This window comes from Ruditapes philippinarum, unplaced genomic scaffold, assembly GCF_026571515.1.
Source record: "Ruditapes philippinarum isolate M1 unplaced genomic scaffold, ASM2657151v2 ctg2012_1_1_1_1, whole genome shotgun sequence".
In the NCBI taxonomy this organism is placed as follows: domain Eukaryota; kingdom Metazoa; phylum Mollusca; class Bivalvia; order Venerida; family Veneridae; genus Ruditapes; species Ruditapes philippinarum.
Window position 1 is genome coordinate 344077 of NW_026864155.1, and position 25520 is coordinate 369596.

The 25520-nt window shown below is 30.5% G+C and overlaps 1 protein-coding gene across 46 annotated transcripts in view; it reads left to right on the forward strand.

Moving 5' to 3' along the window:
• Positions 1 to 90: 90 nt before the first annotated feature.
• LOC132724610 (sperm flagellar protein 1-like) overlaps positions 91 to 25520 on the forward strand; it is a 32732-nt gene continuing 7302 nt past the window's right edge. For 2 of the 46 annotated variants that reach the window (XM_060709503.1, XM_060709536.1), the window contains exons 1-8: positions 91 to 438; positions 6465 to 6582; positions 8801 to 8988; positions 10521 to 10596; positions 11109 to 11123; positions 14878 to 14928; positions 18896 to 18958; positions 22952 to 23066. In XM_060709503.1, the coding sequence (XP_060565486.1) occupies positions 276 to 438; positions 6465 to 6582; positions 8801 to 8988; positions 10521 to 10596; positions 11109 to 11123; positions 14878 to 14928; positions 18896 to 18958; positions 22952 to 23066 (789 nt within the window). In that variant the 5' untranslated portion in view covers positions 91 to 275. Of the gene's footprint in view, positions 439 to 2119; positions 2232 to 4661; positions 4774 to 6464; positions 6583 to 8800; positions 8989 to 10520; positions 10597 to 11108; positions 11124 to 11736; positions 11755 to 14098; positions 14123 to 14877; positions 14929 to 15695; positions 15780 to 17532; positions 17560 to 18895; positions 18959 to 22739; positions 22894 to 22951; positions 23067 to 25520 lie in introns of all 46 variants that reach the window. The other 44 variants (XM_060709496.1, XM_060709535.1, XM_060709528.1 and 41 more) reach the window with 39 other exon arrangements.

The window sequence follows — 25520 nt, forward strand, 5'->3', positions numbered from 1 at the left end:
AAAATATAAATGATAATCTTAAAAAAATAAACGTAATCACTGAGGGTAAAACGGGCACCTGTTGTTTTGTCCGGTTTCATAACGGCATGCAATGGGCTTAATCAAAGCTTTGGAATTGTGGGAAGCCTCGTTACCGAGATAAACAAATGTCCGATCCTCTGCACGACGAAAAATAATATTTTTGTTTTATTCCCACATTTTGGACTTATTATAACACTTACAGTTACAATAAGTGTCATATTTTTTTATGAACTAGTTCCTTATCAAAAACAGTCATGACTTCCAAAACAAAAGGAGGAAAAACATCGACTCCTTCGGAGCATGATAAAATGGAGGAAAAGCTCGATGAACAAGAACTGGAATCATTATATGCATGGGTGGATAGTATTCCACTTTCAAGACCAAAACGAAATATTAGCAGGGATTTTTCTGACGGAGGTAAATTTATCTTCATATGTATATTTTTCATGATTTTGTGTGAAAAAGAATTATAAAATTTAATATGAAAAAGGCAAAGCCTCAAAGCGAGCTCGATGTACTTTTTACGTGAAATAGTATGAAATAATCGCTTATTTTTATTTCAAATGCAGTAACGAGTGCGTGTGACGTCACACGTACTGTGTTAAATATGGCCCCGCCCCTGTCGTGAAATGAATAACGAGTTTTGAAAACGTTGATAAAACTTTGTTTATTTTATTTCACTCTATAATTTTTCAAGCGAAATAAAGATTATTTAAAGTGAAATAAATGTAAAACTGAAAACGTTTGCGACATTAAAATAGCGTACTTGATTTGTTTGTTTTGCACGTGCTGTTTGGCGCTACATTGTGACGTCATGTAAACAATACTTTCAACGTCTGTACAGCGTTAACGACTGAATAAAAGATATTGGTGTTCGGATTCATTTTCTTAGTTAGACCATTTTCTTTCATTCTAGATAGTTTTCACAATAAAATTCGACAAAAAAATTGTTTTTATTTATCAGATTTCAAACAAAATGGCGCCTTCATTTTTCATTTTTTATACACAGCTTCCGTTATTCTGGTTCCCTGCCCAATTATGGTTCCCATAGATGGCGCGGGTGACCAGTCTACACATCCGTTTTCAGTCAGAATTCCTCAGTTTTTATCGTTATCTTTAAATTCGAAAGGTTGCGATGTGTCCAATTCGGTACTTTGGACGAAAGTTTTCAAAACCATCACTTAACCAGGTACTCGCGTTACCGTAAAGCTCGCTTTGCGAGCAGGCCCTTCGGGCCAGCTCGTCGAGCTCGCTATAAAGAAATCTAGATTTTGTTATTGAAATGGTCATAAGGCTGAACATTCTAGATATCTTAATATTAGACTGGTGTTTTCATAAATTTTAAACATGCTCGAAATTTCATCTGCCATAAGGTGTCACCCCATGTGCTCCAAAATGACATAGTCTGGAAATGACATTAATTTCCTAAATGACATTATTTTCCTTTAGAAATTAATTTACTAAGGTTAACCATTTAAAAATGATAGAATATGGTGTAGAAAATGCAAAAAAGTATCTGACATTTGTTTGAAGTTGAGATTGGAATATCCATCCCTTTGGTATCCTGACGTTTGTGGCAACTTGGCAAGCCATGTTATGGGTGGGTACCAACCATACCATTGTGACATATATTCAGATCCGATCTGCAACACATGATAGATCTGTGTCATTTGTTCATTTGATTGGCTGATGTGTCCAACATTCAATTTTAATTTATGATACACATAATTATTCTATTTATATAGATACATATTAATTGAAATTCTAAAATTTTGAAATAAGACAGAAAAGCTTCTGAAAATCTAAATTAACTAAGAAAGACTTTAATGTCAAAATATTTCTTATTCAATAAAACGTGAACTTTGAAAAATAAAAATGTGGCCATGTAGTAGTGATCCTGTTCATGATTGACATGACATTTTCTTTGAAATCAGAATTTACAAGCACAATTACTTGTATATAAATGGCTCATTTTATGTTTTTGACAAATGCATTAATAGGTATTGACAAAAACATAAATATGACTGTGGTATTGGCATAGGTAATAAGTTAAACCACTTGATTATAGGTCAAGTTTATTTTTGTTTTATTGGAATAGTGATGGTGCTAGAGATTATAAAGCATTTTACGAAAGAAAAATATACAGGAATGGTATTACCATCTGCAAATAAATTTGAACTTAAAAAGGACAACTGGAAAGAATTAAACAGGTATTATATGTATTGACTGTAAGAGTACCATTACAGTCATGGTACTTCAGGTAAAAATCTCCTGATGTTGGAATGAACAATAATTGAACTGTTCACTTTATAAAATCTGGGTAAATATTAAGATATTCATATATGTCTTTAAATCATCAACTGTAAAATAAAATGATTATTAAAGATCATTGACCTTTATTTTAGCACTAAGTTTTGGATGAAAAGATCATGAAAATGAAAGAGATAAATACATTGTATATGATATAATGCTCAGATTTTATTTATATGCAACAGTAATGCATGGTTTGGCAAAACTTAAAATTTTTAATGTAACTTAAAGGTCTATTCAATCTCCTGAAACCATGGAGATGATGTAAACCTCATACTGAGAGTTAAGCTTTTAAAAAAAACTTGGTGTTTTGATTGGAAAAAAATAATCATTCAGAATTAATGCTTTAGTGTTTTTTAATAGCATCTGCTGCATGGAACTAAGTTTTGTTTCAACTATGCATTACTTACATTCAAACAAACAAACTTATAATGCAAGAGAAAGGTTTTACTTGAATGGATTTTTATTAAAATATTTGTCAGTTATGGTTCATTTCAATATAGTTTCTGCCTATGAAGTTCTTTGCCAGTTTTTTGAACCCCATTGCTAATCTATTTATAGCATAATAAAAAAATTGCAGTTGAAAAAAATAACTGGTGGTTGCATTATATATTTTATTTCATCTATTCTGTCTCGATAAATTCATTCTTTTAATGGCTATAAAATCATCTCATTCGTATATATGTACTCATCCCATACAATGTCTCAAGTATAACATTGACTTTACCATAAAATAATTTTGAGAATTGCTACTGGGATTATTGTCAACAAACTTTTACAGTCCTTTGAACTTGATCTTCATAAGACTTAAAGCTTAAGTGGATGAGTACATATAGTAGTATATATATATATATATATATATATATTTTAGAGTAGAAAAACTCTGCTATAAATTTGCCCTATATTTGTGTTGTGTTTTGCAAGTAAAACCTTTCTCTGCTATTCTGTATACATGTGTTACAATTCTTAATAAAATTTCGTCTATGAAAAGAAGATTTAATTTGTAGATAAAAACAGACAAGAAGTTGCTGCAGAGTTTTCATTTCAGCTTACAAATTTGGTCAGCTAATGATTGGAATTGATATCTTTGATGCTAGATATATGGAACATTTCCACTTATTTAAATTGTCTACAAATATAGCTTATCCCTTGCTTTTTTTATCCAGAAATTCCCTTGACTGTTCTCAAACTTATTCAGTTATAGCAATCGACAGTTGCATAACTGATCTGCTGCTTTGGGTTTGAAGTGTACGCATCATTAGTGTTGGTTTTTAAATAATCTTTTACTTCATGAAGTAATATAAGTTAGATAGTTGCCTAATAAAATAAAAAACATTAATTCTTGAATTGTTAAAAAACATCTTGTTCAAATACAAAAAATGTAAAAATAATAATTTAATATTAACGCACAGTCATGTTTAGTTTAGACTCCAACATTTTTTTTTTTCATGGAATGTGTGGCATATAAACAAACTTCAAGGAGTTTTTTGCAAGAGTATGAATTAAGAAATTAAAAGTATTATATTTGCCATCAGTTCTGTAAATGCTTAATAACATTTTCTTATACAATTTCTACATACGGATAGAAGGGCAGACTTTCTTAAATTTTGCACAATTAAAAAGGGTGTTTAAAATGAATTTTAAGGGATTAAAGTGGGGTCACCATCCTACTTATTTATTTATTCAGCCCTGGAAGTGATTTTTAGGTCATTTTCAAATGCAGAAATCAATCAAGACACATGTTCTTTTTAGGTCTAAACTATAAATGGCTGTGCATATGAAGTATAGATTTCAACAATTCCTAGCATAGCTTTTAACAAACCTATAAAGCCACATGTCATAGTTTTAAGATGTAAATTGTTTATCATAATTGTGTGATTGAAATTTTTATTGTCATTTACATATAGAATGAATTATTCTGTCAAGCTTAAGTTCTGATTATAATAAATTATACAGAAAACAAAATATTTTTACAAAATTGTTGACTACTCTTTTGTAAGAGAGGCTGTAACTTCAAGAATAACTGACATGTGGCTTTTTTTATACATCATCATTCCATGACATTCCAGATAGACAAGCATGATCTTGTGTTTGTGTTGTACATTTTGTTGCAATCTTTAATGCAAGTACATGTACATAATTATATCTACATGTAAATGTATAGAGCTAATCTTCATTTCCATCTGATAACAGCATCATTTACCAGTTTAGGTTTTAGTGTTCCAGTGGATATTGGGCTCAGAAACCAGATTAACAAAAAAATCTGAATCATGATTAAGCCATTGAGAGGGTAAACCTTCTTAATATTTCATTGCACCCTGTACTTTCAGTTCTAGTAGCGGAAATTATGCACCATTTTTTCCCTAAAATGGTTGAAATGCATAACTATTGCCCAGCTAATTCAACAGGCACAAAACAATGTAACTGGGACCTCCTTAACAGGTATAGTACAAAGAGTTTAGTTTTCAAAGCAAGTTATTACTGGTTCTTCCATCTGTGTGTCACAGAAATTCAAAACTCTTCATGTTTGTTTGTTATAGGGCATACAGATGAAATGTTTGTTCCTTGTCTTCGGGATCATTTTCTTTATAGAAGAATTTGTTTTTTAATAGTTTTACTAGTTATTTATTTTATTACATTTGTATTATTTTGCATTTCATGGTTTTTGCTTGAATGTGGTTATTTTTTTTGTTCTAATGTCTAGCTCATTTTATTTTTCATTTTGGGTCTGGGGACCAGGGTCTGGGGACCAGAAACAAACATTTTTTGTTGCCTTATTTTTTATCCATCATCCTTGTTGTTTTTCATCCATCTTCAAAGCATCAATAAATATTGTAAAGAAAGAAGATTGCAATGTCTGGAATTAGTGGTCTGCTAAAAATCACTTAAAATAACAATGGACACATCCAGTTTTACAGCAGGGCATCTCCGTTTGAGGGGGTGGGGACAGCAGGGTGGGGATTGTATAAATTGAAATGAAAGTCCTCAGATCTATCCAGATATTGTAATTTCTTTGATTTTTACTTTAACTGATCACCATTTTAAGTAGATAGACTAGTTAACTCCTGTTAGTTAAAACAATATATTGGCTTAAGAAACCTTTTACTAATGATGATTAGTTAAAACAAATTCCTTGACTTCTGATACCTTTTACTAATGACTTTTTGTTAGTTAAAACAATATATATTGGCTTCTGATACCTTTTACTAATGACTTTTTGTTAGTTAAAACAATATACTGGCTTTAAAAACATTTCACTAACAAGAAAGCCATCAGATGTATTAGTTTAAGTACTTAAAACAAAGAGATTATCAGTCTATAAGTGCTTAAATAAATTAAATACACCGAGGCCGATTATCAATTCTATAAATTTCTAAATCAATAACACCTAAAGATTGTTTCAAGTTCTTAGTAAATTTACCAAGTGCAAGGAGATCTTGTATTTTTGTTTTTTAATTTTTCAAATGTTAGTTAGGGTTGTTAAATTTTAATTTCTTTTGCATAATTGTGATAGGAGGTTCATGCAAGTTTTACTTTAAAAATTTAACTTGCATTTATGCCGAGGCATATTATGATTATGATTTAAGGATGACTTAATTAAGGAAAAATATTTCTACTGTGTCTAAAAACCAATCGCACTCATTATTATTTGAGTTCTTTTTACATAAAAACAATTTAGCCAAGTTTGGCACTTTTTAACATAAACCAAAGTAATATAATGATAGAAATATTTAACAATTGCATGAACAGCCTTCATCTCATTGCCTTCATCCATTTAAAAAACTCATGCTTTTGTTCAGCTTATTTCATTCACTCTTTGGGTTCAAAGGTCAGTTATGTTGTGTTCACTTCAGATCCAAAGCAATAGCACCACGATATTTAATCAAGAGTTTCAGCCTGTCTTTTTTATCGCTTTAACAGTATAATCATATAGTTCACAAATTTTCTTTTTTATTGAACAGAGTTGAACAGAGGGTTTTTACATTGGCGTTTTTGTTGATAGTTAGGTCGTCAGAGTGGATGGAGATATTGCAGATTTTTTTGCTAGTGCACTACATGTACATGTAACGTTAGCTCAATAGTTTGGCGTGACTCGATTTTTTTTTCCGCATGGTGTTACTCGATTTTTTCAGTGTTAGTGGCTGAATGTGTAAGGCATTTTTTCCCGGATGAAGGCCTTGTTGATTTACACAACTATACCACAGCCAACAATACAAACAAAAAAAAGGAAAACTGGTATTACCTGAACAGGTAAAAATGAATAGATGGATTGATTTTATGTTACCATTAACCTCATAGGTGATTGGATGAAAATTGATGTATTTTTAGTGTTTTTGTGTACAGTTCAAAAGCGTAGATATTTCTCTTTGGTCAGAAAAAAAATATGAATTTATATTTATGTACGAAGTAAACAAATTTGTATTTTTTCTTAATTTTTTTAATCTAATCTAATGATAGGAAAAATCGATGAATATTTGATAATATTTTGTGTACAGTACTGCAAGCAAATTTGTACGTATTTTGTTTTTCTTTTAAAGTTTGACCATGATTTAAATAGTGTTCAAGGGATGCAGGATTTTTTCCACAAATTTAATATTTCTCCATTTTTTTTTGTTTTTGGTATTCAGACCTTTCTTGAAAGGATGCCAATGTAATTTGTTTTCTACCGGTGTTATGCATTTTCTATTAGGTTCTAGCATTAAAAGGACTGACGTCCAATTTATTTTCTTTTCTTTTTTTAAAATAATTTATTGAAACTTAAAGCACACAATTTGAGATTCGTTTCACATTAACTCTTAGCCTGCTGGTAGCATTTATCATACTTTAAAATTCCGCAAATCATGTTGGCCCGTTTTCACCGCTTTTCAAAACTACTGAATTTATATGATCTGTTAAAAGCTTTAGGTGAAGTATTTCAATTTTATTTACATAAGAACATTTAAAGTGGATGTCAGTATAATGTTTGCAAACCTTAAGATTTCAAACTGAAGATTTTAATTGTACATGAGTATGCTATTCAACATACCATATTTAAATCAAATTTAAAATTAATTTATTCTTCATTTTTCTATACATTTGTATACTTTTCACTGTGCACAAACCATTTTCCATTGTTTTTCAATGGTATTAGCCCTTAAAGTGCTAGAATTGAAAATAAAAAGCCTTGTCACAAGTATAGATTGAGGCATAGTCGGCAAAATGGTGGGTCTGTACAAATTGGTAGTATCTGACAGGGCTCTGTGTGCTGATATAAATTTTCATCTTGATATCCCTAAAGTATATAATGGACAGGGCCAAAATTGGATGCTGGGCAATCCATTATAAAATTCAACAGGAAAATGGTTAAATTCACAAACTATTTTGATAGCATATTTAAAAACTACTTTTTCATAATAATTACCTTTGTCTTTTTTATCATTCTGTTCTTTCTGTATTTTGTAGAAATTTTTAAAATGTTCATGTTTATGCTTATAACATACGAACTTGCTATTGAAAGTTTTGAATTTATTTTCTGATTAACAAAAAACAGGGCTTGAATTTGATATTGCATTTTATATATTTATGGGTTCATGCTCTAAGTTAACATATAATTTACTTGGACCGAAAGTGATTTAAGCTTTTGCCAGCAATATACAAATTGTTAAGGCATGCCAGCCTCCACATAAGTTTTGTCTGACCTGAGGGTCTATAATGTTGGCTCTATAAATTTTTTGACATATTCAGTAATTAGCATTATTCTGATTTAATTTTAAAAATGCTGGAACTGAAGGTGAAGGTCACAAGCATTGAATACATACAATATGACTGGACTATTCTATTAATTGACTGTTAACTTCATTTTGATAACCCACCATTCTTTTGTACCCTTTTTAAATTTAATTAACATGATACTCGTAAAAGATATTTTTTTAAAATTCCCTTTTCAAAATTGTAAAGATTGCATGTGTCAAATCAAGTCCTGTTTTTTTTCTTGATTCTAATTAATAAACTAATTGTATTTTAAATACTAACTTGAACAGTTTTCTGCTTTTCTGTAAGTGATGTATATATTTATTATTACATTATTACTATATTTTGCTTTTATTATGTTTAAAATAAAGAAAAAAGATAAATGTTACTATCCATTAGCTCATATGAGCTAAGTTATGAGAACTTAAAAGTTAGTTTTGTATTATTTTTGGTAAATTGTTTAACAAATCAAAGAAATGCTTGTATTATTAAAGTTATGTAACATGTATGGTATGTGACAAATATTGGTCTGATTTTCGTGTTTTCTTTCTGCTACAAGTCAAAAACTTTTTATGGCACAATTAGCAGCCAGTCCATATGCATGAGAAAGAATAAGAGATTGCTCTGTAATTAAAAATGAGGTTTATTGGAGAAAAAAATGATTGCTTTAATAATTGTAACTGAAAAGGAGGTTTATTGTAGAAAAATTATCAATAAAATTTTGTTTTTGAATTTTCAGAAAAGTGTTTTCCAAAATGAACTTTGAGTTAGCCGATGATGTGATAAATGATTTATGTTTATGTAAACCTGGGATGATTGAGAAGGTCTTACTCATGTTACAAGTAAAGATAAAGAGAGCGGAATATGCTAGGGCGCGGAACAGCGACAAACCGGAGGCCGATCAACATCATCACCATCATGATCAGAGTAAGTTTTTGTGTGCCAGACTTTGAATTTACAGTATATGAAAACAGCTTTTTAACATCAAAAATCTTTAAGAATGATTATTAATTAAGTAAAAAGAAGTCTAATGTTTAGAACTTATTTAATACTGATCCTAAAACGTTTCATTCTACTAAGGTTAAAGATAGTACCTGAACTAAACTTAATGCAAATACCAGATTTGGCTGTTTTGTGGTCCAAGAACAACTTAATGGCTGGTGATCTTACCCAGGTTTTATTTTGTGCCTGAATAAATGTGCAGAGTGTCACCAGATGTGTTGCTCCCACAGTATGGCATGAAAGTCTTAATTTTATTGACTTAACTCAATCTTGGAAACTTGCATTGTAAATATAACAGTTATAAGAAAAAAGTTAATAAAATCACTATTTTTTTTATGATATCTTAAGAAGACAAGGTATGAAACAATTATTTTCTACCCTTGTCAACAAATGGTGAATAATTTTATTGAATATAAAAATTTTAATATTTTTTCCCAACAATTCTTTCCAGTATGATAACATTATAGAAACGCAGTTTACATTCTATTTGCTTGTATATCAGTTATTGTACATAACATTGTAACTTGTATATAATAGGAACTGTATTTATAGCATGTTATTCCCTTGTGGCCTTTTTCGTACTGAATAATGAACAATCTTAAACAAACATAGTCTGCCAATTTGAATAAAATTTTGTTTGCTGTTTTATATAGATGGTTATTTCAAAAGAAGGTTATGCTTAAAATAATCTTTATAGCTGATTTATATGATTTTGATACTATTCCCAGATAAAAAATAAATTATTAAAATATTTAGAAAAAGATATTATTTCAAGATACCATCTTAATTAAAAGTGTTTTTAATTAAAAGTGATATAGGACTGTTTATTTTGATAAAAAAAAATTCCATGAAACAAAAATAGCAAGAACTGTGTGACTTATTTTAAGCATCACATAAAGAAATTGTTACAGATAATTGCATTTTCAAGTTTTATTTTTATATAATGTATGAACTTATGAGTGTTTACTAAATAAACTAGTTTTGATACTTATGCTGAAAAGTATTTTAAACTCTTCCTTTTATAGTCACTGACGTATAAGTACTTTTAAGTTTGAAAACATCACCTTAACTCATAGTGAAAGGGCCTTGTTACTTGATGTATTAGTGAACAGACTTAGGATCACTTGCACCTTACGACTGCAGGTTCAATCCTGCCAGAGACCTTTGATTTCTCTTACTGTGAGGAAACTATCCCAATAATTAGCTAAAAAAACGTCAGTGGTTCTACACGGGGTCTGTACTCTCAGTGCCTGAAAAGGCAGATGGACCTTATTAAACTTAGAACAGGCACAGTGGAATTCCTTAAATAATCCAGGAACATCTGAGGTCTTTCTCCATCATCAAACAAGCTGGAAAGTTACCATACAACCTTTATGGTGTTGATTTGACTTAAAAAACCAACAATCTAATATGTGTAGTAATGTGAGTGAAAAAGAAATAATTTTATATTCTTCCAGTGACACCAGGTAGAAAAGGCATGGTTAAAGTTGGTCTTGAAGACACCAAGGGAAGCAGATTTCAAAAAACAAAACAGTGAGTATATATTTAATACAGAGCCAAAAATGTGGTTTCTTTACATAACTTCTTATTTAGTGCTTTAGAAAGTGTTATGGAAAGTTATAGAAGGTATTATGAAATAAGTGTTGTTTCAAGCGATACAGTGAGTTTCCTAGATGTGTTACTGTTTTGTTTTTACCCATACACCACCTATAATGTGTATTGAACTTATGTCCCACTTTGAATTTGCAAAATCATTACTATTTGTAGGGCACTTATTTTCATGGTTTTCATGAACATGACAATTCATGAGAGTCATTTAAAGACCCATTGAAATTTCATTTTGTCTGCTGTAAGATTATTTTGCGTCACATTTATTTTTTGCACAAATAGACAATCAATGAATATAATGCCCATGAAAATGCCCTTTTTGACAAAACCACAAAATTTTATGACCACGAAATTAAATTAACTCTCAGAATATGGCTCCTGATGAAGAAATTTTTGATATTTTACTAAAATTATCTGTTACTGATCATTTTCTACAGAGACATGGAGAGGCTGTAAGTGTATTTATGTTACATCAATGACTTGTTGTCAACCTAACTGTCAGTACTTTGATAATTGTTTAACAATTGTATAGATTTTTTCTTTTTATGAAATGTTTTATTTGCTTTTTAAATTAGAATATCTTAAGAAACCTTAAGGTTATGTTTGTTACCACACAGACTCAGTTTTGAAATGTAGATGAATTTTTTTTTAAGAATTTTATTTTACTTAGAACACGTAGATAAAAAAATTCACTACTGATTGAAATCAGGAACATGAATGGCTTTAAACTGATAACTTAGACAAAATTAAGTTTTTATGACAGAATGAGGAAAAAAATGAAATTTCTTCTGTTTTCTTGTGTATTTCATTATTTAATATTTTTCTGTGGCCATCTCTATGGCTGCAATTTTGGAAATCATCAATTATTTGATATATTTTTACATCTTTATAAATTATAGTCATATTTGTAACTGATACTAATTTGATACTTTTTTTAAGATTTTTATGCAATATTTACATTCTTAAGGTAAAAGCAAAGTACGAAAAAATTATATTTCTATAGTAATAATATTGTTAAATGAAAGAATTCTTCTTTAAAATATGGTACTTTTACTTTAACAACAGTTACATAGAATTTCCAATGTAAGTGTGCGTTAGTCAGTTTTTTGTTTCTCGTCTAAAATCCTAATTCTGGGCCTGGTTACTGGTACAATATTCTATTAATTCCTTCCAATTAACTTACCAATTAATATAGATACTGTACAGTGGGTAATATTTGCGGATGTTTCATTTTCGCTTTTCGGTTTTCAATCAACCTTGAATTCAAATCTTCCACGAATATTTGCCACTTACGCAACAGGCATATCCATATAAAAAAATGTAAAAAATAAAAAACTCTAGTAATGTCTATATAAATCAACAGTGATTAGAAAAAAGACATAATGGACACTTGCAATGGTTTTCGCATGAGGTTATTGTGAGTGAATATTTGGTGAACAATGTTCATAATAATCGGCTTTCGTTTTCAAACACTGATTGTTAACTTTCATATACAGACGTTCCGTAAAACAGTTCAACACGGAAAGTCGCAAGTTTTATGCCAGCGTTATCCATTTTGATCGTCGTGAAAACTACAGTGGCTGCTTCTAAACTTAACATCACGAATATATCGAATTTTAGAATTCAGTACTCCGCAAATTTAAAACACGGCAAATAAGTTCATTAAAAAAAAAAAACACGAAAATTAGTCCCCGCAAATTAGCCCGCTGTACAGTAGATGTATAATATTTTTTAAATTGTTTCATATGGCCTAGATTATTAGCTCGACTATTCGCAGAATAATCGAGCTAATGCAGTCACCCATTTGTCGGCGTCGGCGTCGGCGTCGGCGTCGGCGTCGGCGTCCCTGTGGTTAAGTTTTTGTATGTAAGCTGGTATCTCCATAACTACTGAAGGGAATGGATTGAAACTTCACACACTTGTTCTCTGTGATTATCTAAGATGATTGGCACAAGTCCCATAACTCTGAATTGTTTTATTTCATAATTATGCCCCTTTTTCGACTTAGAAAATCTTGGTTAAGTTTTTGTATGTAAGCTGGTATCTCCATAACTACTGAAGGGAATGGATTGAAACTTCACACACTTGTTCTCTGTGATTATCTAAGATGATTGGCACAAGTCCCATAACTCTGATTTGCTTTTTTTCATAATTATGCCCTTTTGACTTAGAAATTCTTGGTTAAGTTTTTGTATGTAAGCTGGTATCTCCATAACTACTGAAGGGAATGGATTGAAACTTCACACACTTGTTCTCTGTGATTATCTAAGATGATTGGCACAAGTCCCATAACTCTGGTTTGCTTTTTTTCATAATTATGCCCCTTTTTCGACTTAGAAATTCTTAGTTAAGTTTTGTGTATGTAAGCTGTTATCTCCATAACTACTGAAGGGAATTGATTGAAACTTCACACACTTGTTCTCTGTGTTTATCTAAGACAATTGGCACAAGTACCAATAACTCTGATTTTCTTTTTTACATAATTATGCCCTTTTTCGACTTAGAAATTCTTGGTTAAGTTTTTGTCGTGTAAGCTGGTATCTCCATAACTACTGAAGGGAATGGATTGAAACTTCACACACTTGTTCTCTGTGATTATCTAAGATAATTGGCACAAGTCCCATAACTCTGATTTGCTTTTTTACATAATTATGCCCCTTTTTTGACTTAGAAATTCTTGGTTAAGTTTTTGCGTGTAAGCTGGTATCTCCATAACTACTGAAGGGAATGGATTGAAACTTCACACACTTGGTCTCTGTGATTATCTAAGGTGATTGGTACAAGTCCCATAACTCTGAATTGTTTTATTTCATAATTATGCCCCTTTTTCGACTTAGAAAATCTTGGATTAGTTTTTGTATGTAAGCTTGTATCTCCATAACTACTGAAGGGAATGTATTGAAACTTGAAGAGTTTGTACCTTTTCGGACAATTTTATGTATTCATAGGTAAGCATTATTATACTCAATGAAACACCCTTGTGACAAATTTTCGAATAGTCGAGCTTTACTGTCCTCCGACAGTTCTTGTTTTATATGTTGAATAATTTTTTTTTTAAATAATTTTTTTAGTCCATGTTATTGTATAAAATATGATATAAATATTTTTTGTACTTGTATTTTGGGAAGTGTTGTATGATAATGTTAAGAAACAAACTCCTACAAAAGACTAATTTTATGATGTACTATAGTGTCCAGAGTGCATTTGCAGATTGGCCAAATTTTATATGACTTGCAGAGGCTTTGTTTTGTTTTGGTTTTAATGGTTTGAAAATTTGCAGGCAAGCAATTATAGAGCCTTTTGTAAGTCTAGATGACTTTCACAGAATGGTCAAACTCTATACTACTTTTTAATTTTGGTTTGAGCATTGTAATGATTCAAAATTAGAAATTATTTAGTGAGAGATTTAGTATCTTATGTTGAAAAGGTATCAAAAAGACACTGATAGTATGTAAGTATCACTGTATGAAGTTGACCCTGACTAAATTTGAAGTGTTTCCAAGAACCTAAATTACATGTTGGTTTTCTTGTGTATGTCGGCTATTATTGTTTGATAAGATTTTTTCATATTTACCTCCCTTTGACAAGATTTTGTCATAAAACATTATTTACCTCCCTTTATTTTAATAGGATTTTGTCATAAACATAATTACCTCCCTTTATAACTTTCAGTAGGTAGCAGAAAAGCAGTTTAAAGTGAAAGATTTTTTAACCTTCGTCTTGATTGAGATTTTTTATGCCTTTTTCCTCTGTAAACTCATTGAAGGTGCTATTAGTCAGTTGTTATAAATGAAAGGAGATCAAAAGTCACAAGGCTGTCATGCACTTTGTAGGATTTTTGTTTTTGCTTTTTTTATCCTTTCTATATATTTTTGTATGTGTCTTTTAAATTATGTTAACAGTAGTTGGCGTGCTGAAAATATTGGTGAATAGTTTACTTAAATTTACTAAGTAATTGACTGGACATATAATTATGTCGGTTTCAAAAAAAAATCAAGAAGTACTTAATTTCTGTTAGCCTAGAGTTCTTCAAAAACCCAGTGCCTATAACACTCCATATGTAATATATAAACGTCATTTTTCATCCTAATTAATGCCATTGTTCATCCTGACTCTTTCCCATATTAAATGTTATTTTTGTAAGAAAAATATGTAAACTTAACATAAGTGTTTTACATAATTATATATTATAATATATATATTTAGCACAATAACAAAATCGAGATTGGATCTCAACGCTCCATTAAAGCGTATAAAGTAAGTACGTGGTGATTTCACTGCTATATCTAGTTGTTGGCCAGTTGTCATTCACGTACCTCATAAAGGAGTATTGAAATATTGTAGCGTAAGAAATTTAGAAAACTAAACTATTCGTTCATTCACTTTTTTTTTTGTGTGATTCATTAGGAGAACTGATTTATTGTAGCATAAGAAATTGTAGACAACAAAACTATTCGTTCACTTTTCATTTTGTGTGATTCATTAGGAGAACTGAAGTATTGTAGTGTAATAAATATAGAAAAAGAAACTATTCATTCACCTTAGACTGCGTGTGAGATGCTTATTTTTCGGAAAAAAATATAGAGTAAAATCCTGGAGAAAATAAAGAGTAAAATCTTTTCATTTGAGGAGAATGTGACGTTAGTTAAAGGAAAGTCTGTTTCAGTCGTGTGTTAGTCTTTGTCTCAAAAAATATGCAGACAGCATCTTATGTGAGGATCTTTCTCCACCAGTAAAAGGATGAAAAGTTGTTCATATGTTCTTTATATGTTACCTAAAAACCCGTTAGACAATGATGATTAAATACATGTATGTGTATGGATAACAACTTTAATCATTTAAAACTTTTAGTTAATCATTGTCCTTGGTGAAGGTCATATTTTTTATTACCATGTACATGTTTATATATAATATATATTGTTTCATAATCTTTTTCTGCTAATGTTTGATACAAATGTATTTCATAAATGTTTAAGGTATTGTCAGCATATTTCAAGTTGGTAGGTTTTGTTTCATATTTACAGAGAAAAACAGATAACATTCGAACCAAAAAGGAATCTTGTAAAATTTAAGGAAAATTTCAGTGGAAACAATGAAAAAGGCCAAAGGTACTTTGATGGGGTTATGTGAAAATGACGTATTTATATAAAAGTTGTTTTATATACATAGCTTGAAAATTCAGATGTTCACAAATATATATACTTTGTTTTGTTCACATGCTTTATAAGCCTTTAGCCCATGCTGCAAGTGGCATCTGCCCATGAATCCAGTGCTGACCAAAATCAGCCGACACCTACATGCCATTTGATCATGTTCTGCACTGTTCACTACATTGTATTCAGTCAGTACTTATTTTGAAATTTTCCCAAAAATTGATATTATTAAGTTATTTTGTCGAGATTGAAATATATAGACATTCAAGTCTAATAATTTAAAGGGATTTAGCATGGTAAAAGTTTAACTATTAAGATTAATTTAAAGCAGGTTTTATGGCCCAGTACAAACAGTTGAATGCAGAGACTGGAGGAGTCATGTGACAACCATTTATACACAGCCATATTATCTGATGAAAGTCCTTATTAGGAATTTTGTAATACTGTATAATAGTTTTACTTTATTAGTTTTAATTTATTCAAATACTTTATGAATTTGTTGAAGCAAACTGTATAGAACATATACTGTGTCAGTGTGCATAGATAATTTAAAAACTCGTGATTGCCTAAGAAAATTGGCATAATATAAAACAAGACTAGTTTTAAAATAAATTACTGCAGTCATATTAATGTGATGGAAATTTTCGAAAGCACCTAAACATGTAGATATTTCACCTTCACAATATATGTTTGTGTAGAATTGAATTTAAATGCTCGCTTACATGTATGTGTGTTCACAATTGGCTTTCTTGGACTACATTTACAGCCTATTATCAGAGTCTGAACAAATTGTATGATATATCATCATGTAATATGAATGTATGCCTTAACAATTATGTCAATTTTTTTTTATCAAGACAAAATAATGTTACCTTGATATAATTGATAATACATTATTTAGATATCATATATCATAATTTCTGTGGAGCAGTGACCTAGTGGTTAAGGGGTTTGCCTCTCAACCAACCAGGGATCATGGGTTCGAGCCCTACTCGGGGTGAAGACCATTTTGCTTCATATGACACCAGTACTGGTAGCAGACTCAAAAATGATCGATAGAAGTTGCAAGAACTTTTTTTCGTAATCTGAAGCTTAAATAAATATGTTTAAACTAAACAAATTTCTATGAATTAAATCATTTTAATTTTCTTGTCATATTAATACATTATATGTCATAGGTTTGACATGATTCCACATCAGCTTTTTCTTTAACCTTTTCCACCCTAAACTTAACCTTTCCACCCTAAATTTATCAAGTGGACATGTCCTACTTTTATTTTGGGACAGACCATTTTTCTTGTGAGGGATTTTGATATCAGAATGCTAAAATTAAGTAGTATAGAGCCTGGTCAGATGGCTTTGAAGGTAAGACAAATTGGCAAATTCAAAGAAAAACTGCACCATTAATATGTAGAGAAATGACAGTTTTGCATTGAATTCCCAAGTTTTGTTATAGAAAATTGGAGTTATTATGGCATAAAAGACCAAAAGATTTCACCTTGTTAAATGGAAAATGTTTTGTTTTTTTCTGACCAGAAAATACTGTTGTTTTTTACTTTTGTCATAGTTTTTAATTTTTGACCTTGTTTTTCATGTTTGACCTAGATTTTCATTTTTGACCTTATTTTCTAACTTTTGTCCAAGTTTTTTTTTTTTAATATTGAACACAGTTTTTTAATTTCTGACCTTGTTTTTATCTTTAATTTAGTGGTCATGAATACTACAAGTACCTTTCGTAAGTAGTTATATTCAACACTGAACACAAAGCTGTTTGTACAGCACAGTTCTTCTGTTTCTTTGCATTACATTTAATTCACTGAAAACGGAGAGATTTAGTACCAGGGTTGCCATTTTGACCATTTCTCTAGTACACCAGTCAATTGTAGTGCCGGCCCCTAAATCTCAGGTGGGGGGGTGGGGTGAAGGACTGCAGCTGCATTTCCAGGCCCCCCAAGGTGAAAACTTGCAGGACCTGGTCTTACCAAAGGTTAGGTAATCTAAAAGTCAAAGTTCCTACTACTTAAGAAGTATTCCTCAGTGGTTTGGAGGCTTAAGGTTTACAATTGACTGAACTGTATGTAACAGTATGTTGAACTGTATGTAAGTTCATGTTTTTCATTATGATATTTCTTCATTTTCTGAAACTAGATGAAATTAATTTTCAAAGGTTCAGGCCATATTCAAAGCTGAAATATTACAAAATTATGGCTCCTGTATGTCAATTGGGTAACTGCTTTTATATAATACATGTGCAAAGTCTAATCTGTTAATTTATTACCTAAAATCTTCTGTTTTTTTTCCAAACTTCTTTTTTTTTTTAATGAAAATACTTTCACTATTCTACTACTCTGGTAAACAGGGTTGTTTTTTTCCACCTATTAATAACAGCTAAGAACTCTAGAAATTCAAAATAAGGTCATTAAACGAACAAATTTCTAGTTGTCTGGAACACTTGAAATCTAATAAAGTATAAGTGAAGCATTAATTTTAATAGTGCCCCTAGCCCGGAAGCAACAGATCGCAACTTTTATCATGAGGGTAAATAGAAGCACCTCATGATTAATCAAATTTTCTCATCATGAGTGTACACTGTGCATAAGTTATTTTTCAAATAGGTGTCACATTGGTTGCATAGCATGTTTTGCTATTGAATGCTTTTTCAAACTTCTAGAAAACTTTACAAAAATTTGGTTATGCAGGCAAACTATTTGTTTGACAATTAAACAACCAAAAAAATATGTATGATCAAATTTTAGCATTTATATTGATTTTAATCTTTAATTTTAGTTTTGATAATAACAGACATTTGGTCTGATTAAATCAAATTGGTTACGAGACCTGAGCTCAGAATTTGCTTCATGCAATCTCAGATGGTCTTGTAACAGATGCAAAGCTTACTTATTTATCCTATGCATTTGAAATTAGTTTTTTTTGCAGTAATTTACAAATTTTTCTAAAAAAAAATAATACTGGGAAGTAACATAGAATTTTTTTTTTTTAAATTGTGCATACATGTATATATATATATTTTTTATAATTATGTATTGTATAGTTGATGAACATGATTTCAGGGTGGACGACTATGGTCATGTAATCACCCATCGTTACCTTGACAACAGGGGATGGAACTCTGGGTACTATATGACACTCTGGGACTTACGTTTTATATTATGTTTACAAACTTGGATTTCCTTGAAAAGTTTTAAAATTGTGCTTAATATTATAAAACAGCAGTTTCAAAATACACACAGAGATAGCTGTGACTTTGCTGATTGTATGTTTACGTTCTTTGAAATTCAGTGTAGATTGCCTTTTTGGAAATTTATTATGTTTTCTACGAAAAGGAGCAATTTTATTACATGTTTACAAGTAGATACTTGCATTCACATGTATATGTTGTTTTTATCAGACTTTTTGAAAGAGTTTTGAGTGGCTAGATAGATTGATTATGAGATTTATTTGTGAAAAAAAAATTTTTTTGACACTACATTATTCTTTTCAAGGAAGTCGAGGTTTGTTTTTTTTAATGACAGAATAATGAAGGTTTCACTTGTTGATAGAAAGAGAATTAAGTAGCTTTTTTGATAAAAATTTTAGAGTTTAAAATTGTTTCTTTTTGCATTGCCTCATTGTTTCGCCTATGAAATTCAGTGGAATTACCTTTTACATTTATTTATAAAATGCTCATATTAAAATTATTCTTTTACAATACCTTGTTTTGCCAATGAAATTCAGTGGAATTATCTTTTACTTTTGATGTATTATCTACTGAGATTGTTGTTCTTATAGAAAAAAAAAAAAAAAAAAATAAATTAACAATTAAAGTCTATAGGCTATTGATTTAAAGAACAATGAAAATACTAGCCCATTGTTTGTGTATTAAATTTTCTATAATCATCTTTAATTTTGTTGGTAACATTAAAAATTTTCAGATAAATATATTGTAGAATTATTATAATATATAAACAGGAAATATAGCATTGCCTAAAATAATAAGGAAAATGATAAACAAAATACTGACATAAAAAGTTAAAGTTCACTTTCAGGGCCGGCAAAATCTGATTTTGACTTACTTGTCGGTTTTTATGTGAAGCATTTTTTAACTTGTCCATATGATATTGACATACATTTGTAGTTAATTCTTGAATATTTTCACTTGTCCATACAGGCTGTGGGACAACCTGGGCAATACAAACAATTGATTTTGCCGCCCCTGACTTTTCTTTTCTAATTTTGCTTTTTAAATGCGGAAAACAAAAATTAAATTTACCGGTAATTCAAATATAATTATCCTGAATTATCATTAAATGGGTGGTTCTACGGTATGTACATGTATGTACATGATATACACTTATTAACAATTGGAGCTTTATGTACGCCATTTAATAGCAAGTGAAACCTTCCCACTTTTCTAGGTGTTTTATGTTTTTTGTGTGCACTTTCATGTTTTCTGTGCTAGATATCATGAAGAATATTTTGCTGAAGTGTGGTGTTTGTTGGAGTGAAGATGGTGTTTGATTTAAAACATAATATGAGCCGCGTCACGACAAAACCAACATAATGCGTTTGCGAGCAGCATGGATCCAGACCAGCCTGCGAATCCGCGCAGTCTGATCAGGATCCATGCTGTTCGCTATCAGTTTCTTTACTTGTTATAGGGTCTGTAAGCGAACAGCATGGATCCTGATCAGACTGCGCGGATGCGCAGGCTGGTCTGGATCCATGCTTAGGTCGCAAAGCCATTATGTTGGTTTTGTCGTGACGCGGCTCAATTATTGTAATGTTGTGCTATAGAAACAATATTTGAGATTATCACATGATACTGTTGGTTCTCAATGAATATTAAAATTATTTGTTCCTTTATATTTTAACAAATTTGACATAAATATGGCCCATCAAAGGTGTTTTAGTGGGGTTTTCATTTCCCCCATTTTCTGGCTGTATAAAATCATGTGATGAAATAGAATCTTACATTTGCTATAATTTCATTAAGACTTACATGTATATTAAACTGTTCTCTGGAATATTTATACATGTATATACCTGGGCACAGGCTTACTTATAAATTTTTTTTATCCTAGAATTGTTTTAATTGTATCAGTTTAAGTTGATTAAGAAATGACAACATTTGTAAGATTCTATGTATATACATGTAGCTATGCTTTCTGTATGTCTACATGTACATATAACCCTGATAATTGGTATTATAATTGAAAATTCCTTAATTAATATTATGCTGTATGTTTGTATAATTATAATTAACTTTACTTTAAAGGCCCATTAATTAAGCCTCAAAAAATGGTATCATTTGTATTTTTCAAAAAATTTTTTACGTGTGTCCTTTTAAAGTTTTCAAAGTGATATACATTGGCCATATACCTGAAAACATCTTTCCCTTTGGGTTCTGGCAATAAGTAAAGTTATAGTTAATTAGTATTTTGTATGGCAGCCCATTGCTTACATTTTGCTACATATATCACAAAATTAATGGCTATAAATCTTAAGTTGCACATTCTAAACCCATAATTATTTAAACATTATAAAACACAATCATGTTTGCCTTTTCTATGCAGAACAAAATCCTTTCATTTTTGTGACATAATGTGCCTTTAAAATGTGCCTTTTTGTTTTGTTTTACAGATTGATGTTGATCATGATGTATTTTTTAAGGGCTTATATACTTACTGTGATATGAGTTTATTATGGTACTTGGAGAAAAACAAACAATAATCTTTTTACTTGTATTTCAAAACTTTTACAAGTGTGTTCAGTACATGATTCTGAAAACAGTATTTAATTTTGTTGTTAAACAAGAACATCACATGTGGTTATAGCGCTTGTTTGTTAAAAATTCTAAGTTAAAAGAGGCATACCGGTAAGTCAAAAAATATCTTTCTGTTTTTTTACCTTCAGAAATTAGTTTTTTGGTCGAAAAATTGCGAAATTTTGCACCTTGTTCATGAAAAAGCAAAAAGGTTTGGGTTTTTTAATGTTGATAACATTGAAATGTTTCAATGATCGGCTACATTGAAGTGTTTTCATTATGATGACGACAATGAGTTACTGACGCTGCAGGAATTGTAATTGCTTGACTTTTTCTTCAAAACAGACTAACTAAAAATGAAAATGACATTTTGCTAATTTTTTGGCTGTCAACATCATTCTGTTGAGCTTTAAGTTAGCTATAAATTTCAAAAGCCTTTATAGCCGATCAATATCATGGTGATTGAACAGTAATTGTTCATGATAAATGTTTAAAAACATGTACAAATGATTGCAACACTCTGTATATCATTGAATGTTACCGATAAATTTCAAAGAATTTCCATGAGTCACACAAGTTGCAAAGGCAAAATGTAAAGTTATTCTGACTTTAACCTGTACACTAACCATTTATAATTAGAAAGGCACATAATGCCAATTCAATCATTTTTACATTTTTAACACTACAAGGAAATACTGTTTTCAGAATCATATTGATACTGAGTATTAAATTATTATGATAGTATGATTGCTTTTGTTTTAAATATCTCAGTACAAATGAGGTATAATTTATAAAAAAAAAATGTGAGATAAAGCTAGAGTTATTTACATAATGTTTTAATTGGATGTCATTTTCAGATTGTTTTGTTAGCATTATAGTACAGAATATAATTTATTTTATTAATAAACTTGATGATGAGAAAAACAACACTGAATTTGATTGGCTGTTTCAGATTTTTGAAATTTTAATTTGACCAATAGCTAAGTAGCACAATGTAGACTGTTCTAATATTTCAGATATGTGTAAATTGAAACCATAAGATGAAAATGCTGTGTAAAATTTTACTGTAATTATTGTTGTCTCTGTTCTTGTGTTTGTAATCGTATTGTTGTTGTTGTTATTGTTGCGCTAACTTAGAAAGTATTTTACAGATTACATGAGCAAAAGGCTCCGCCAAAACCTGCTATAAAGCAACAAACTATACAAAAGAAACGGCCAGGTCAGGTGGTCGAGTCCGATATGGTGCCGAGGTACGTCGTTGAAGAGAAGGAACAGGAAGTGCTATCACGTGACGAAACTATACAAGTAAGTCAGAGTGCCACCTATCCCGAATTAATATTCTCTTAAATTTTTAACATTGCAGAGTGGAGCATATTCCACCTCGTCAGAGAAATAAAATACTGGAAGGCGATTTGGTCCCGCGTATTTTGTTAGAAGAGCGGGAACAAGAAGTCCTTGCTAAGGATGAAATGGTCAAGGTCAGTGGCTACAGTGTCCACACATTAGTAGCACGTTTTGTGTGTGGCAAAATTTACAATTGTTGTGGAGTGTTTTAGCTCAGTGCTAGCTGCAATTGTTTTGTTAGTTTTGTAATTTGTATACAATTATATATTTTTACACTTATTCTGAAAATTGCCACATTAAAAGATATCATTTCAAAATTAAAGAAAAAATTGCCATGTAGAATGTCTTTTCTCTATCATTTTTTGCTTGAAGCCAAATGTTTTTGTAAAATTTTGTAATCTTTGGTTTAAACAATATTCATTTCTTTTTGCATATTTTCAAACAAAATTTCAATATATAAATTGCATCGAGGATTGAGTAGAAAGCTTAACGCTTATTTGATTTTAACTCTCTCCTGTTTTGTAATCTTTGATCATTATCAATAAAAAGAATGAAATTTAAAGGGGGCCCCATTTAATGTGGCAACTTTCATGTTTCTCAGGTTTAGACTTGGGCAAGGATTTTTTATCATGCATATACAGTCAAACCTGTGCTAAAGACCACTTTCAGAGTTATTACCCTTACCTATAAAATGGACTTCTCCTGCTTTGAATTTGGGACTGTCCATTATAAAAATGAGGGATTTTTATATCAAAATAATATCTAATTAAGGCAGTAGAGGGCCTCAGGTCAGATGGCAGAAAAAATTTTCCCTTTAGCAAATACAATATTTGCCATGGCAACTTCTGGTACACATCATATAGTTAACAATGAAGGCATTTGAATGTGTTTGTTCAACAGCGCATTAATATTTCATTTAAATTCGCTGTCCATGTCATTAAAATGTATTTTAAGGAAGAACCTTAGTTAAAGAAACTGTCCGGTTAGCTCAATAGGTAGAGCTCTGATTATTTGGGTTTGATTCCTGGACAGTGCAGGTCACTTTCTTTGTGATTGATCATGAAATCCTTTCTACATGTTCTACGGTCATTTACACTGTACCTCTGCTCTGGCATGTACAGAAATTATCAGTATCTTGCAAAAGTGAAGGCAACTAGTACTGGTGAACTGCTTGATAGCCTGTCCAGGATCGATTCGGTGACTGAACTGTGCCCTGGTATTTAAATTCAATTTGGTTTACTCCTGTGATCCAGAGTGAAAACTTCAAAACTACCAACACCACACCATTTTTATAAACGCAAAAATATTCACTTTTGTAGTGAGGAAGTTATAATATAGTTCCACATATAACCTGTATATATATCTTCTATAAGGTTTTCAATGTTGGCCTTTTCTGCAGGTTTCACTGGTTAGGTTTAGTTTAAACAATATTTTATTAATAATCCACACATTTACATAATAAATTACATAAAATAAAATTTACGGATTGAGTAGGAAGCTTGTAAAGCTTTTTTGAAAACTCTCTCTGGTTAGGTTTACTTACATTTTACTTGCTTTTTATACAGTTATTCTAGCAGATATAATACTGAACTAGATAAATGTTAAGTTAATTTTGTAATTCAGAAAGATTTATTATGCGTTTTGGCAAAGTGGATTTCTATTAATACACTTGGTTGCTTAAGGTTATCTATCTTAATTGAATTGCTTATTGAATATGGCTTGTAGAAATAAAATTCATTGATGGCATATCATTGATTAAAAGGTGTAGATTTTTGCACTGCATTATATTACTCAACACTTGCTTGTCAAAGGGTGGTTTTTTTTAAGTTTGAGGTGAAAATTTATGCACCATTTTTGAACGTACACCACAATTCTCATGTCTGAATATTAAATTTACATGTATATATACAAATGTACATGTATATCAAAATTTGAGAAGTAAAATGATGAAAATATATCATCTTTAAAAAAAAAAAATGGCATTATTCAAGGGTGTATGATAATGAGGGGAAGGTTTTGGGCCCTTTGGGGATAAGAATGTGTGAGGGGGAAGGGGGCGGGGACGTGATGGTAGTAGCCAGAAGCCGGCGGAAAGGGTAATTCTTTATTTCTGTTTTCTGTATTTAAAGGTTTTCATTGGTTAATTTTATCATATTCTCAGTTATACTCTTCTTTTCTTACTGTCATAAAGTCATGTAGAAATTTTAGTCTTAAAGTTATTTCACATCTTAAGTTAGTAAATCACCTGATATTTATCTGCATGAAGCCTATGACTAATATTGATTTCTTCACTTCTTAAAGTTGTTTCTATTAAAATTAAAACTAAGATTAAAATATTTGCCTTATTTTTATTAAAATTTGTTTTTTTAGATTTCCGTTTCAGTTCAATTTTTTTTGGCAGTCATCTCTTTAATAAGATTATACAGAAGTTGACTGTAGTTATAACACAGCTTTTAGCTTTTTGAAGGCTATTTAGATATTGAAGGCTACATAGATTTTGAAGGCTATTTATATTTTTAGGGCAATTTAGATATTGAAGGCTTACATAGATTTTGAAGGCTAGGCAATTTAGATATTGAAGGCTACAT